The sequence below is a fragment of the Culex pipiens genome, chromosome 3 (assembly GCF_016801865.2).
Source record: "Culex pipiens pallens isolate TS chromosome 3, TS_CPP_V2, whole genome shotgun sequence".
NCBI lineage: Eukaryota > Metazoa > Arthropoda > Insecta > Diptera > Culicidae > Culex > Culex pipiens.
This window is the reverse complement of record NC_068939.1, coordinates 165,458,633-165,473,103: the sequence shown is the minus strand read 5'-3', so window position 1 is coordinate 165,473,103 and position 14,471 is coordinate 165,458,633. Positions and strand designations below refer to the sequence as shown.

The 14,471-nt window shown below is 34.6% G+C and overlaps 1 protein-coding gene across 2 annotated transcripts in view; it reads left to right on the top strand.

Moving 5' to 3' along the window:
- Positions 1-14,235, top strand: part of LOC120419243 (inositol-trisphosphate 3-kinase A-like) — a 54,925-nt gene extending 40,690 nt beyond the window's left edge. For both annotated transcript variants that reach the window (XM_039581906.2, XM_039581901.2), the window contains 6 exons: positions 1,489-1,665; positions 6,848-6,920; positions 7,899-8,029; positions 12,684-12,824; positions 13,124-13,234; positions 13,290-14,235. In XM_039581906.2, coding sequence (XP_039437840.1) covers positions 1,489-1,665; positions 6,848-6,920; positions 7,899-8,029; positions 12,684-12,824; positions 13,124-13,234; positions 13,290-13,877 — 1,221 coding nt within the window. In that variant the 3' untranslated portion in view covers positions 13,878-14,235. The remainder of the gene's footprint in view (positions 1-1,488; positions 1,666-6,847; positions 6,921-7,898; positions 8,030-12,683; positions 12,825-13,123; positions 13,235-13,289) is intronic.
- Positions 14,236-14,471: the final 236 nt, after the last annotated feature.

Genomic DNA, 14,471 nt, shown 5'->3' with positions numbered 1-14,471 from the left:
ATCGAGGGAAGTAAGCTTCTAGAGAGTTATTTTTGTGTGGTAAACCACAAAAATTCAATCTGGAAGGTATCGATTCCGAAGCATGCAGTAACACAAGCGGAACGGCAAGTAAACTAGCGATGATTGAAGTAGTTTGTTGGGATGGCGTCAAGGAACGAAATGACAAGCAAAAAGTGAGCTACCCCATTTCGTACTTGTCTTGTAATAAGAGCCAGCAACGAGTTGATCACGCAACAGGTGAAACCACATGAAAAGATCGTTGTTCAAATGAATATCTTGTAAGATATTTCATTTGCGATTCTTCGAAAATTGAGCTATTAAATCAAATTGCTAATAATTTTTAAAAAGTTTGTTTAGGATGTTCAGTAACTATTTGAATAAAAAGTTGTATTGCTCAATTCGATTGCCAACGAATCTATCAAATACTCAATTTTGTAAAATACCAGCAATAAATTAAAAAAAAAACTCCAGATTTCTACCATTACTCTGAACAATCCCATTACTAATCCGCTCCAAGTAAACTTCTAACTTCAATTTCGATTGACAAATCGCACGTGATTAATTAAAATGCCTACCCAGCTCACTCGCCGAACAATCGCAGCAATCCGCGCTACGTATTGACAATATATCACGCTAATTTGACGTCAATACGCCGCGCGGCAAGCCTTCATTAGACGCCGGCTTGTACGCACCCTCAGTTTCGCGAACTCTTGCATAATCCGCGCCGTGCCAAGATCGATTTGTCAAAGCGTATCGACTTCAGGGAACTGTCTTAGATAGTGGTCGTAGCAGGCTTTGAACTGCGCTCGAGGCACACAGCTGTCTAGGGCAAATTTTATTGCTTTTTCGCACGGCTCGGCCTACTACGATTGCTACTCTGAATGGCGGCGCGATGCACGAGTTACCGTAGTTGGCACTCAGCCGAGACTTCATTACACGCGTGTGTACGGTAATAACAACAACAAAGACAGGGGCGTCACTAAGAGGGCCCTGAGAAAAGTTTAAAAATGAAATTTATTATCAATAATTATTCTTATTCTGAAATTTCCAACAATTGGTTATTAAATTTGATTAGTGCACCATACTAACCCTTCCTACGTCCCTGCAAACATCCCAACTCGCTCATTTCGCAGTGTCGGCTGTCACAACCGGTTTGACACTGCTGTGACGCGTTCGCCACACGGCTCCGATTCACCACCATCCGACAACCCAGCCCAGATGATGGATCCGATCCACGTGATGGCCGGATCTCCAATTTCACCGGTCGTGTGCCCAGCTCTGGCAGAGTTTGAAGAATGGCGTCGCATCTCGGGCGTTGCGCGACATCTTTTGACATTTGCACACCTTGCGGTTGAATCACCTTGTCAGCGGAATCGTGTCGTGTCACTTTTAATTAAATTATATGCTCCGATTATTATTTAATATTGAATGTTTCTAGAAAAAAGAAACGTAATTAATGTGGTTTCGGGCTTCTTCTCCCATTTCCAGCCCTCGGGATGGCGCAAGTTGCGCAACATCGTCCAGTGGACGCCGTTCTTCCAGACGTACAAAAAGCAGCGCTACCCGTGGGTCCAGCTCGCCGGCCACCAGGGCAACTTCAAGGCCGGCCCGGACCAGGGCACGGTGCTGAAGAAGCTGTGCCCCAAGGAGGAGAAGTGCTTCAAGGTGAGTTTGGGAAGGGGAAATGGGCTTTTATATTTGTTTTTGTTTAAAATTTTTTGCTGCCTTAAAAAAATATTTTTTAAATACATTTTTGATTCATTTAATTTTTTGGATTTTTTTATATTTTTAGTTTGTTCAAATAAATAAAAACACACAAATTTCTGGAATCTGCACATTTTGTTGCTGTTTATTTTATAATATTCAATGTTATTATTAAATTACAATTCGTCAGCTGTGTGCTATCTTGTGACATAGACCATTTTGGTCGAGAATGAGTTAATGATGACGTTTTGCTATACTTAACAAACACTACAAGATGCTTTAACCCGATTTTGGAAACTCGCTTCCGTTTCCCGGATATCGCAATACACACTTGTGACATAGACCAATTTATCATCAAAATGATCGTGCACACTTGTGACACGTCATACATGTTGTTGGAAAATGTGGAAAATTTGTCCTGTTTTTCACAAATTTATGTTGATACACACTTTCTAAAAGCAATGCAATCTTTTGTTTTTGAAAATATACTGATTAAGTCGGTTAAACTATGGATTTGAGCTTATTTTATTTTGTATGGAAATTCTGTGCACACTTGTGACACGTAGTACAATTTTACTTTCGAAACACACTTGTGACACGTGCTTTTCAGATTTTTGTTTACATAATTTACTGTATCTTTTAACTGTTGTAACCAAATCAGTTGAAACTTGGAGCGTTTGTTAAGCGATAGTATACGAACCGATTGCTACAAAAGATTTGGCTCTACCATTCATAGTTTTGAAAATATTTATCATCAAACTTTAAAAATCGATTTTCTCGAATAGTACTAAATAGTCGTTGTCACAAGATAGCACACAGCTGACGAATTGATAATATTTATGTATTTCAAATGGGAAATTCTGAATATCTAGAAAAGTTGTTATCCACAAATTTCACTATGTCCCATTTGAAGCTAAAAAAAATATCTCTATGTATGTGATACACAGTTAAAGAATTATGTAAATTTGGAAGGCGTAAACATTAGTTTTGAATCAAGTGGTGGTGAATTTACACATTTTCAGAGGTAAAATTACACATTTTCTCTGACATGAAATATTTACTCATTCCCAGCTGTAACATTACCATATTTTTTTGTGCTCTGTACTTTCTATAATTATTTATTAAATTATTGGAATTACATCGGTTAATATTGACAGTATTGTCAGAAAAAATGTTCAATTTTGCTTAGGAGGCGTGTGAATTAATCTCTTTTTAAGAGTAATTTAAAGGTAAAATAACATCGAAATTATATTGAATCTCAATCATCACATTTTGCAAATGTTTTTACACCGTGTAAATTTACTATTGTTTTGTGTTGTGTTCGGTCATTAAAATTTGGATTTTTGTATCTTTCTTCCATTTACAAAATATCACAAGAATAAAACTATTAGATTTTAGATAAACTTTCAAAATTTATTGAGTTGGATTATATCCAATAATCCTTCCAATGTAATCAATTAAATGAACTTATCACCCAGTTTTTTTTTTCAAGCTTTGTTTAACTTTTTTTGTGACACTTTTTTGCAAAATATTAATACTTAGATATTTATAATTTTCATTATCCAAGTGAAAAAAGTTTAATTTTAAAATGTTGAAAATTTTATAGTCAAATATAACCTATTTTACACGTATTTTATTCTTAATTCTTATGGATTTAGTAAAATAAAACAAAACAGATACACAATTGAAGGAAACCTGTTTAAATCTGTCAACATTCACATATTTAAATTACCATGATTTTTTTACCTCGAAAGTTGTCAAATGAGACAATATTTGAAAAAGATTTTCAATTTATTATGGTTTTTCATTTACATTTTCTCAAAAAATATCAAATTTTCGATTTTTTTCCTAGGTTTTAAATTCAAAACTTGCATTTAATCACAGACAAACAGACAGACGTAAATCTCTTTTAAAATCCATCAATCTAAAATTTATCGGTCACTTTGAATGCTTGGCAACTCACCACTGCAAATTTGAATTCACCAAAGCCCAGAAATTTAGTTATTTGATACTCTATCCACACACACTACCATACATTTCATGCTGTGCCCAATTTCCTAACTAGATGGCTCTAGTGAAGAGTTGTTGATTGAGTTTTGGGGAAAATATAAAATAGTTTATGTATGTTTGTCTCTGATTTAATATTCTCCAAAAAGTACTGAAATTACAAATGTTACAATTTTTTAATTAATTCATTTTTTTAAATAAAGACCAGTAGTTATTTTACTCAATGAAATATAAACATAAAAAAATCAGTGCTGCTGAAAACGGAAAGACACTGGATCTATTTTTTTTAAATGCTAAGATTGAAGGTTGTTAATCGATGAAATTATCGTCGATAATATTATCGTTTAACGATAACGATAATGTCGATAATCTATCGTGATCGTTATCGTCATTTAAATAATTCAATCGGCGATAATCTTATCGCCGATAATGAACGATAACTCATTTTGCCTTCCTCACTGAGGTAAGGCTATAATCCTGCTCGAAAAATGAACTTTTGAAAAACAGCTCGTAGACCTATATTCATGTATACCTATCGACTCAGAATCGAAAACTGAACAAATGTCTGTGTGTGTGTGTGTGTGTGTGTATGTGTGTGCGTATTCACTTTGGTGCTCAAAATTCTTGCCAAGTTTTCTCGGCACTGGCTTATCCGATTTGAGTCAAACAAGTTGCATTCGATTTGTTTTGGTGCCCCATACTGCACTATTGAATTGTTTGAAGATCCGATAAGTAGTTCAAAAGTTACGTATAAAAAAGTGTCAGAGTTGCGAATCAGGTGCTGGAATTTTGATGCCGGATCTCACTTATCTATATGAAAACTATGTCCGGATCCATCATCCAGACCGAGCCACGTAGCCCAGTGGTAACGCTTCCGCCTCGTAAGCGGTAGATCGGGGTTCAAATCCCGGCTCGGACCAACACAACTGGTGATCTTTTCCCTTCTGGAATCGATTGCTTAGTAAAGGGAAGGTAGTGTATCGTCACAAACTGGACCTTATCACGACACCTTAGGGAGGCGACCTATGGAATGTTAACATTAACCTTAACATGTTAACATTAAGTTGAGAATGAAACTGCCACTGAATCCGCTTTGTAAATGCCGGCCCCGATACTCTTCAAGGGTGTTCCCCTCAGGAACTGGGAAAGATTTACTTTTTACTTTATCATCCAACCCATCGTTGGTTAGGTAATCAAAAGACCTTTCCAATGAGTCCAAAACGTTGAAGATCTGACAACCCTGTCTCAAGTTATGTCCACTTAAGTGATATTTATGTACTTTTTTGAATCCGGATCTCACTTAAATGTATGTAAACTATGTTCGGATTCATCATCCGATCCATCGTTGGTTAGGTAATCAAAAGACCTTTCCAATGAGTCCAAAACATTGAAGATCTGGCAACCCTGTCTCAAGTTATGTCCACTTAAGTGATATTTATGTACATTTTTGAATCCGGATCTCACTTAAATGTATGTAAACTATGTCCGGATCCATCATCCGACCCATCGTTAGTTAGGAAATCAAAAAACCTTTCCAATGAATCCAAAACATTGAAGATCTGGCAACCCTGTCTCAAGTTATGTCCACTTAAGTGATATTTATGTACATTTTTGAATCCGGATCTCACTTAAATGTATGTAAACTATGTTCGGATTCATCATCCGACCCATCGTTGGTTAGGTAATCAAAAGACCTTTCCAATGAATCCAAAACATTGAAGATCTGGCAACCCTGTCTCGAGATATGACTACTTAAGTGATATTTATGTACTTTTTTAAAGCCGGATATCACTTAAATGTATGTAAACTATGTCCGGATCCATCATCCGACCCATCGTTGGTTAGGTTTGAAGATCTGGCAACGCTCAGTCTCAAGTTATGACCGCTTAAGTGACATTTGCGATTTTTTTTTTATTGAGAAATAGATGGAATTGGTGTCCAAACCCATCATATCACCAAATGTTGGTAAAAAGTGAGGAAGGCGCCAACCACATAGGTGGATTAACTTAGTTTTTTTTTTTAAATCTTTCTATAAGTGACTTAGTTCAACCATATCATGTTATATTTTGAATGCTTTCAATAAGAAAATATATTTTTTTTAATGTAGCAAGCTTTAAAGTATAAACACTCAAATTGTTCACAAAATACCGTTTTTTTTGAAAGTACTCAAATTTTCATTATTTGGCAATATGGATATCAAACGAAGCAAAATTGTGAATGCGTTTTCACATTTTCATAGGTTATTTTGAAAAATACTGAAATTTTCATAAAATACCGTATTTTTCGAAAATACTCTAATTTTTGAAATTTACTATATGAATATCACACGAAGCGAAATTTTGTATGCTTTTTCACGCAATTAAAGATTTTTATGAAAATACAAAAAAAAAATCACAAAATACAGTAGACTCTCTGGCTGTCGATCTTCTCGATATCAATATTGCTCCAGCTGTCAATAAATTTTTCAGTCCCTTCAAATAGATTGCTTTGATTTTTCATTCTATAATTTGATAACTCCCGTTCTTGACGGTCCCTTCAATATCGACAACGAGAGAGACCACTGTACTGTATTTTTTTTCGAAAATACAAAAAAAAAACACAAAATACTGTATTTTTTTCGAAAATACTCAAATTTAGGAAATTTACAATATAGGTACCAAACGGAGCGAAATTTTGTATGCTTTTTGACTTTGTTAGAACTTTTAGTTTCAAATTTTGCTTCATTTGATACCCATATTGTAAATTTTGATATTTTAGAAAAACTAAGTTTTTTTTGTGAAAATTTTAGTTTTCAATAAAAAAAAATCTAATGAAGTGAAAACGGATACAAATTTTCGCTTTGTTCCTATTTCCATCAAATTTTGAAGATTATATTGGAATATAAAACGTAATCAAGCTAAAAAATAATTATTGTTTTATTGAACTTTAGCATAAATTATGTTGAACAATTATTTTTATATTACTATTTTTTAACGGACGTCTTTTCTGTTTCTCAATAATACAAATAAAACTTTTATTTTTTTGTTTTTAAACCCACAAGTATTTTAACTATTATCATCAAAAAGTATTATTTTAGTTGATTACATTTACTAAACAAACTTAATTTGACTGTAAATTCCTCAATTCTCTCTTCCAGGTCCTCATGAAAGACGTCCTCCGACCGTACGTCCCCGAGTACAAGGGACAGGTGAACAGCGATGACGGTGAATGTATCCTTTTGCAAAAAAACAAAAACTCAAAAAGTATAAATTTAAGTAAAAAAAAAATCACCCTGCTCTTGCCAATTAGAGCGGAGGGGGGAGGGCCCAGTTCCGTTTCGCAACCGGTCGCTAATAAAGACGTTCCGACAGCGCGCGCTCGGTTGAAGCTGGTTGGGGTGCAACCTCATTGCTGACGCAGGGAATGTTATTGTGATCGGGCAGTTGTTTATCAGATTAGTTTGTAAATTTTTACAACCGGCTGATTCTGGAACGTTCTAACTCACAGACAATTGGAACTGTGATTTTGGTGGAAATCTGCATTTTTAAGAAAGTTTAACGATCCAGTTGTCTGTGGGCCCATTCGCAAGTGATCGAACAAAATGCAAACAGACAGGTACACACGAGCCAGTAACAAGCAAAGAAAACATAGTCGCGGCCTGCAAACTAGTCGAGGATAATCAAAACAAACAGCTAAATTCCGTCGTCGTCGTCGTCGTCGTAGTTGGCTATGCGCTGCACGACTATGTAGAACACATTTAGCGGCTAGGCGAATCGTTTCGTTTCGTTCCAGCAAGAAGTGGTAGTAGGCAGTGTGTGTTTGTTAACCTGTGGCAGCTGAACAATTAAGACCCGCATACTAATGACTACTTTGATGCGTCTAGTTGGCCAGATAATTGAGAGGTGCACTTTCGATTGTTGACGATTGCAAAAATACCGCGTGCGCAATTAAATCAGCGAAAATTCTGATTTGAGAACCTGCAAAGTTTCCATTAACACATCCCACTCAACTGCGTTTCGATCGCACGCGACTGTAGAAAACTCAATTAGCATGTTAATTCGATTCAGCGACTCACTTGCAAGAGGTCCAAGATCAACTGGCGAGCAATTATATCATTTGAAACACGAGTTCTCGATGGGATCGCGTGCTGGCAATTTTTCATACAGCATTCTGCATTTTCCTTAACCAACATAATTTAAATCACACAGCCACCTACATCCAGCTGCAAGATCTGCTCAGTGACTTCTACCAGCCGTGCGTGATGGACTGCAAAATTGGCGTGCGGACCTACCTGGAGGAGGAGCTGTCCAAAGCCAAAGAGAAGCCGAAACTACGAAAGGTGAGTGGCCATTTCCAATCAAATTTTAAGTTAAATCTATTTTATAAACAATAACTCAACAATCAATTTACCAACTTTGTTACAATTTTTCTAATCCCATGATAAAAAAAGAAAAAAAGTGCACTGCATTGATATTTAAACCTTTTTTTTTTTTTTTTGAAGCTTGTTTAAACAAATTAAGCTTTCGAATTAGAAGTGTTGACGCAATGAGGAGACCATTTTCTTTATAAGAGTATGTCGTTTTTACAATAAAATACTGAAATTGATCTCCATTCGTGAATTTGTTTGGTTTTAAAGATTGTGTTTTCAAAGTCCTTTATTTTTTTAGGGCTATAAAAAGCGAGCCAAAAAAAACTGTTTTTGATATAAATATATGTATAAAGAATTTTCAAAATTTGGCAGCGGGAATATGTTTACAGCACTTATTTAAAATAATATTCAAGAGTATTTCCTTAGCCTTTCGCAATTTTTAACTTTGCGTCTTTTTATTTCGATGAAATTTTGTCCTTTGATTTCTTATGTTCAAAAAAGCCATCTTGTATTATTGGAATTGGAATTTCCATATCTAAGAGTCTACAATCAAACTTCCACAAAGTCTTTGAAAAAAAAAATATTTAAAAATATTTTAACTCGAAAACGAGGCACTTCAAAATAAAAAAAAAAAAGCAAAAGCACTGAAATGCTTTTTTGTTTGCTTTTAAAAAAAAGATATTTAAAAAAGTGATATTTATTATTGTATTTTTCCATGCATCTCTATACTAAAAAAAGCCATTTTTTCCCGAAATCGAAAAAGGGTTTTTGCAAAGTTGTGAGAGGTTGTGAGCTATGATTTGGTCTTTTCAGGAAAAAAAAAAAAAACATTGAAAAAAATACTCGGATATTTATTTGACATTTTATCACATAAAGTTGAATTCTTAAAATTATCATTATCATATTTTTTTCAATTTATAAATACTTCATGAAAAATTGACATTCATTCAAAAATATTTTAAAAACCTGAGAAAAAAAATTGTTCTCAGTGTCATTTGATTGTGTCCAAAAATTAAGCATAAATTGGTGATATTATTGTTCACAACGTGTTCATAAAGTGAAAGATTTTGTGCTCTTTTCCATAGATTTTTTTTCTGTAATTCTATCGTGAAACTACTTACTTTCCGTGTGACGTGGTTCTCGAATGACGCAACGGCCTACTTTTTTTCAGCAAAAATAAGAGAATAAAAAATTAATACCTTTCAATACAAGTGCCGAAAAGTTCTACTTTTCAATACTGTAAATTTGAACTATTTAGCAATAGTATTGAATAGTAATTTTTTTCAATATTTTTTTATTTGAACGGTAAATTAACTTAACAAATGGATGTTTGACATAAAATTTCATTCTAAAAGCGTTTTTTTTGGAATTGTAAGAATTCTGTAAGAAACATTTTTTTTTATTTCGCTGTTTCATAGTCATAAAAATGTACATTTGCGAAAACCAAGGTTGTTAACGATAAAATTATCGAGGCTCGATAACGATAACGATAGTTCTATCGTTATCGTTATTTCGATAATTCTATCGGCGATAATCTTATCGCCGATAATGGACGATAACTCATTTTTTAAATCTTTCTAAAATCGATTAATTCAACCATATCATGTTAAATTTTCAATGCTTTCACTAAGAATATATTTTTTGAAAATCTTGTAAGTTTCAAAGTAAAATATGTACTCAAATTTATTTAAAAAAAAATGCCGTATTTTTTGAAGTACTTTAATTTTTATAATTTGCAATATGGGTATCAGTGAAATTTTGCATGATTTTTCCCTTTATTAGTTTTCACAAACTACCGTTTTTTTTTTCAAATTTCCTAAATATGCATTGTGGGTATCAAACGAAGCGAAATTTTGCATGCTTTTTCCCATTATTAGAGTTTTTTCTAAATATGCAGCAAACGGGTAACAAACGAAGCTAAATTTTCTATGCTTTATAACTTTATTAGAGTTTTTTTTGGAAAAAAACAAAATTTTCACAAATTACCGTTTTTTTCGAAAGTACTCCAATTTTCAAAATGCGCAATATGGGTATCAAACGAGGCGAAATTTTGCATGCTTTTTCCCTTTATTAGAGTTTTTTTTTAAATACTAAATCTTTCACAAATTACCGTATTTTTTCGAAAGTATTCAAATTTTCTAAATATGCATTATGGGTATCAAACGAAGCGAAATTTTGCATGTTTTTTTCCCTTTACTAGAGTTTTTTTTAGCAAACTAAAATTTTCACAAATTACCGTTTTTTCGAAAGTACTCAAATTTTCTTAATATGCAATATAGGTAACAAACGAAGCGAAATTTCCTATGCTTTTTCACCTTATTTGATTTTTTTTTGGAAAATACCAAAATGTTCACAAATTACCGTTTTTTCGAAAGTACTCAAATTTTTAAAATGTGCAATATGGGTATCAAACGAAGCGAAATTCGGTTTGCTTTTTCACATTAATAAAGTTTTTTTTAATACAAAAAGTTTAACAAAATACCGTATTTTTTCGAAAGTACTCAAATTTTCAAAATATGCAATATAGGTATCAAACGAAGAGAAATTATGTATGCTTTTTCACTTTATTCAAGTTTTTTTTTTGAAAATACAAAAACTTTATCAAAATACCGTATTTTTTCGAAAATATTCAAATTTTCTAAATATGTATTATGGGTATCAAACGAAGCGAAATTTCGCATGCTTTTTCCCTTTATTAAAGTTTTTTTAGAATACTAAAATTATCACAGATTACCGTATTTTTCGAAAATACTCAAATTTTCAAAATATGCAATATGGGTAACAAACGAAGCGAAATTTCTTATACATTTTCACTTTATTTGAGTTATTTGGAAAATACTAAAATTTTCACAAATTACCGTTTTTTTCGAAAGTAATCAAATTTTCAAAATGTGCAATATGGGTATCAAACGAAACGAAATTCGGTTTGCTTTTTCACATTATTAGAGTTTTTTTTTATTGAAAATTCAAAAAAATTAGCAAAATGCCGTATTTTTTTGAAAGTACTCAAATTTTCAAAATATGCAAAATGGGTATCAAACAAAGCGAATTTTTGTATGCTTTTTCACTTCATTAAAGTTTTTTTTGAAATACTAAAAGTTTCACAAAATACCGTATTTTTGCAAATATTTTTTTTAAATACGCAGTATGGGTATCAAAGACGCAAAATTTTGTATGATATGAAGCATACACATTTTGAATGTATGTATGAAGCATACGAAATTTCAATTCGTTTTACACCCATATTGCAAATTATGAAATTTGAGTATTTTCGAAAAAATACTGTATTGTGAAAATTTTAGTATTTCAAAAAATACTTTAATAAAGTGAAAGAAACATACAAAATTTCGCTTCGTTTGATACCCATATAGCAAATTATTAAAATTTGAGTATTTTCGAAAACTACGGTATTTTGTGAACAATTTTGAGTACATATTGGTACTTTGAAACTAACAAGATTTTCAAAAAATATATTCTTGGTGAAAGCATTAAAAATTTAACATGATATGGTTGAATTAATCGTTTGTAATTCTTAAAATTCATTTTACTATTCAATTGAATGGAAATAAATTAAATTCTTTGTTAATTTTGTTTATAAAAATCGAAATATTTCGTTGAGTGGTTTAATGCAACTTTTATTTTTTGAAGAAATTTTTTATTCTGAACAATATTTCTCAAGAAAAGTCACTAAAATTGAATGGAAACATGTACTTATTGGTTTCATAATTGCTCAATAATTTGGCCAACAACCAAAAGTTTCTAAACAGCAACAGTTTCCTTACATTCTTGGAAATAGCCCTGAAAATCTTACTGAAAAAACTAATTTTAGTTAAACTTAGAATTTCTTACTTTGTAATGTAAATTCAACAAAAAGGTAACCTGATACTAATCTGAGCGTCAAATTATGTTTTTACCAAGAATAATATTTCAGTTAAACCCCTAGAATTAACCATATCTAAAGTGTAACAATTTCAATTCTGTAGAACGAACAATTCGATTTTAGATTTTTTGGTAACAATTATTTTACATCTATATATATAAAAAAATTCGACGGTTTTGTTCGAACGCGAATCAGTTCAATTCGGAGCGTCGGATCGAGGTGCTATTTGTTGCGTTGGGTTCGTATAAGCCCAAGGAAGGTTTATACGCCAACTAATTGACACTTTGGCCACTCTGGAACCGATTCCGGAGCATCAGCAAATTGTATGGGAAAAGCTACGTATAATCAAATTTTGATCACAGGAGGCTATCAGCAAAAAATCAAAAACGTCAACAAACAAATAAAGTCAAGACGAAGTTTGTCGGGTGAGGCTTGTTTTTTAATATTATTTTTTTCCAAGGTCTGAAATAATGAAATTATTTCGCTGAGCAAGCACATTTAAGATATGTGTTTGAGGGTATAAAAGGAGAAAAAATAATAATGACAAAAAATCTTGAGCAATATTCAATATTAGTGCATGTTGAAGTACTAGAAATCAAGCATAAACAAGCTTAAACAAGCAAAGTCAACTTTTCCGATTGATGAAAGTTGCCCATACCAGAATCGAATTAAACAAAATACTTCTAGAATTAAAAGATTCTCTTCAATATTTTTATTAATATGAAGTTTTTTCTTTCTCCCCAGGACATGTACGAAAAGATGATCCAAATCGACCAGAACGCCCCGACGGAGGAGGAGCACCGCGCCAAGGGTGTCACCAAGCCGCGCTACATGGTGTGGCGGGAAACGATCTCCAGCACCTCGACGCTTGGCTTCCGGATAGAGGTGGGTGTTCTGCAAGCAAGACAGTACAGAGTTCACGTTTTCGGGGCGCCTAGCGCCGCCTGCTGCGCTCTACGGACAGCAGGCACTCTCTATCAAATTGATCAAATCGCAATTAAAACAAAGTTAACCTCTCGGGATCGCAGCAATCGCTGCGCGGTAAAACCTTCTTTTAATCTTTTTCTCGTGGTTTGTGTTATGGGCGTCTCGAAAGCAAAACAAATAACAAAACCTGGCTTTGCTCGTATCAAGGATTCTCGATCCAGTAAAATTTAATTTTTGAATAATCTTTTTTATTTCAGGGCATCAAGAAAAGCGACGGAACCAGCTCCAAGGACTTTAAAACGACCAAATCCCGCGAGCAGATTAGCGACGCGTTCCGGGAGTTTGCCGAGGGTTTCCCGCATGCCCTGGTGAGTTTGATTTTGGATCATTTTAGAAACTCTTTACTGATGTCGGTTCTTCCAGCCCAAATACATCCAGCGGCTGAAGGCGATCCGGGCCACGCTCGGCTTCTCCGACTTCTTCAAGCGGCACGAGGTGATCGGTTCGTCGCTGCTCTTCGTGCACGACCGGCACCACGCCAGCGTGTGGTTGATCGACTTTGCCAAAACGGTGGTCCTCCCCGAAACGGTCGCCATCGGGCACGACCGCAAGTGGAGCGTCGGCAACCACGAGGACGGCTACCTGATCGGCATCAACAACCTGATCGAAATCTTCACCGAAGTGCACGAAGCCCAGCAGCAGACGCTGACCGGCCGAATACCGCGGCTTTCGTTGCCCGACCTGGGCGATCTCAGCGCGCACCATCAACACAACAACAACAACAACAGCGTCAAGCAAGACAACAACCATCCAAGCAGTCATGAACAGTTGCCGCAGCAACAGTCACAGCCTCCTCTGGTCGTCGGACTCAACTCGTTGACACTTTCCACAACCACGGGCGGCTCAACGTCCACGTCGCCGCCGCCTACTGTGGACTCTGTCGGAGGCGGCGGTTGTCTGAACAACAACCGCGACTGTGACTGCGACAAAAGCGACGAACCCGTGCCGTGAGTGCAGGTGAGTTGGACATATCCGAAAACAAAAAACTAAAAAACTCCTGAGCGATCTGACGGGAAGGACTGATTTACTGAACTGTCGAGCAGTTTATTTTGACAGAGAAGGCAGCTGGGCAGCTGGCCGGATTGTGCTAGCCGCGAAGCGCCTGGAAGGAACACATACAATCCACAATTGTATTACTATACGATAGTCAAAAAGTTATTCTTTTTTTTTTGTTATGCTTTTTTGGTACGCAGAATCGCGGAGAGGGAGAGAGAGTGAGAGGAAGCGCTGAATTATTTCCTCCACAGTTTTGTTCCCCGAGTAAGATGAACAAAGTGCATGTTTGAATAAATAATCTTTAATACAAAAATTAACATTAAAAAAGATAGAGAAAAGTACACATAAAAACCATATTTATCAAAGTTAAGAGAATAAACAAGCAATTCTAAGATGGCTATTTCCAGTGTTGTGCTGCGCACGCTGGCTAAGTAAAAAAACAAGAGAGTCAAATTTGAGCTAAGCCGTTAAAATCGTTGGCTTGAATTTATTCAAGATATCGCAGCATCGTAAAGAGAATCAAGATTACAAAATGCGTAAATAATAGTA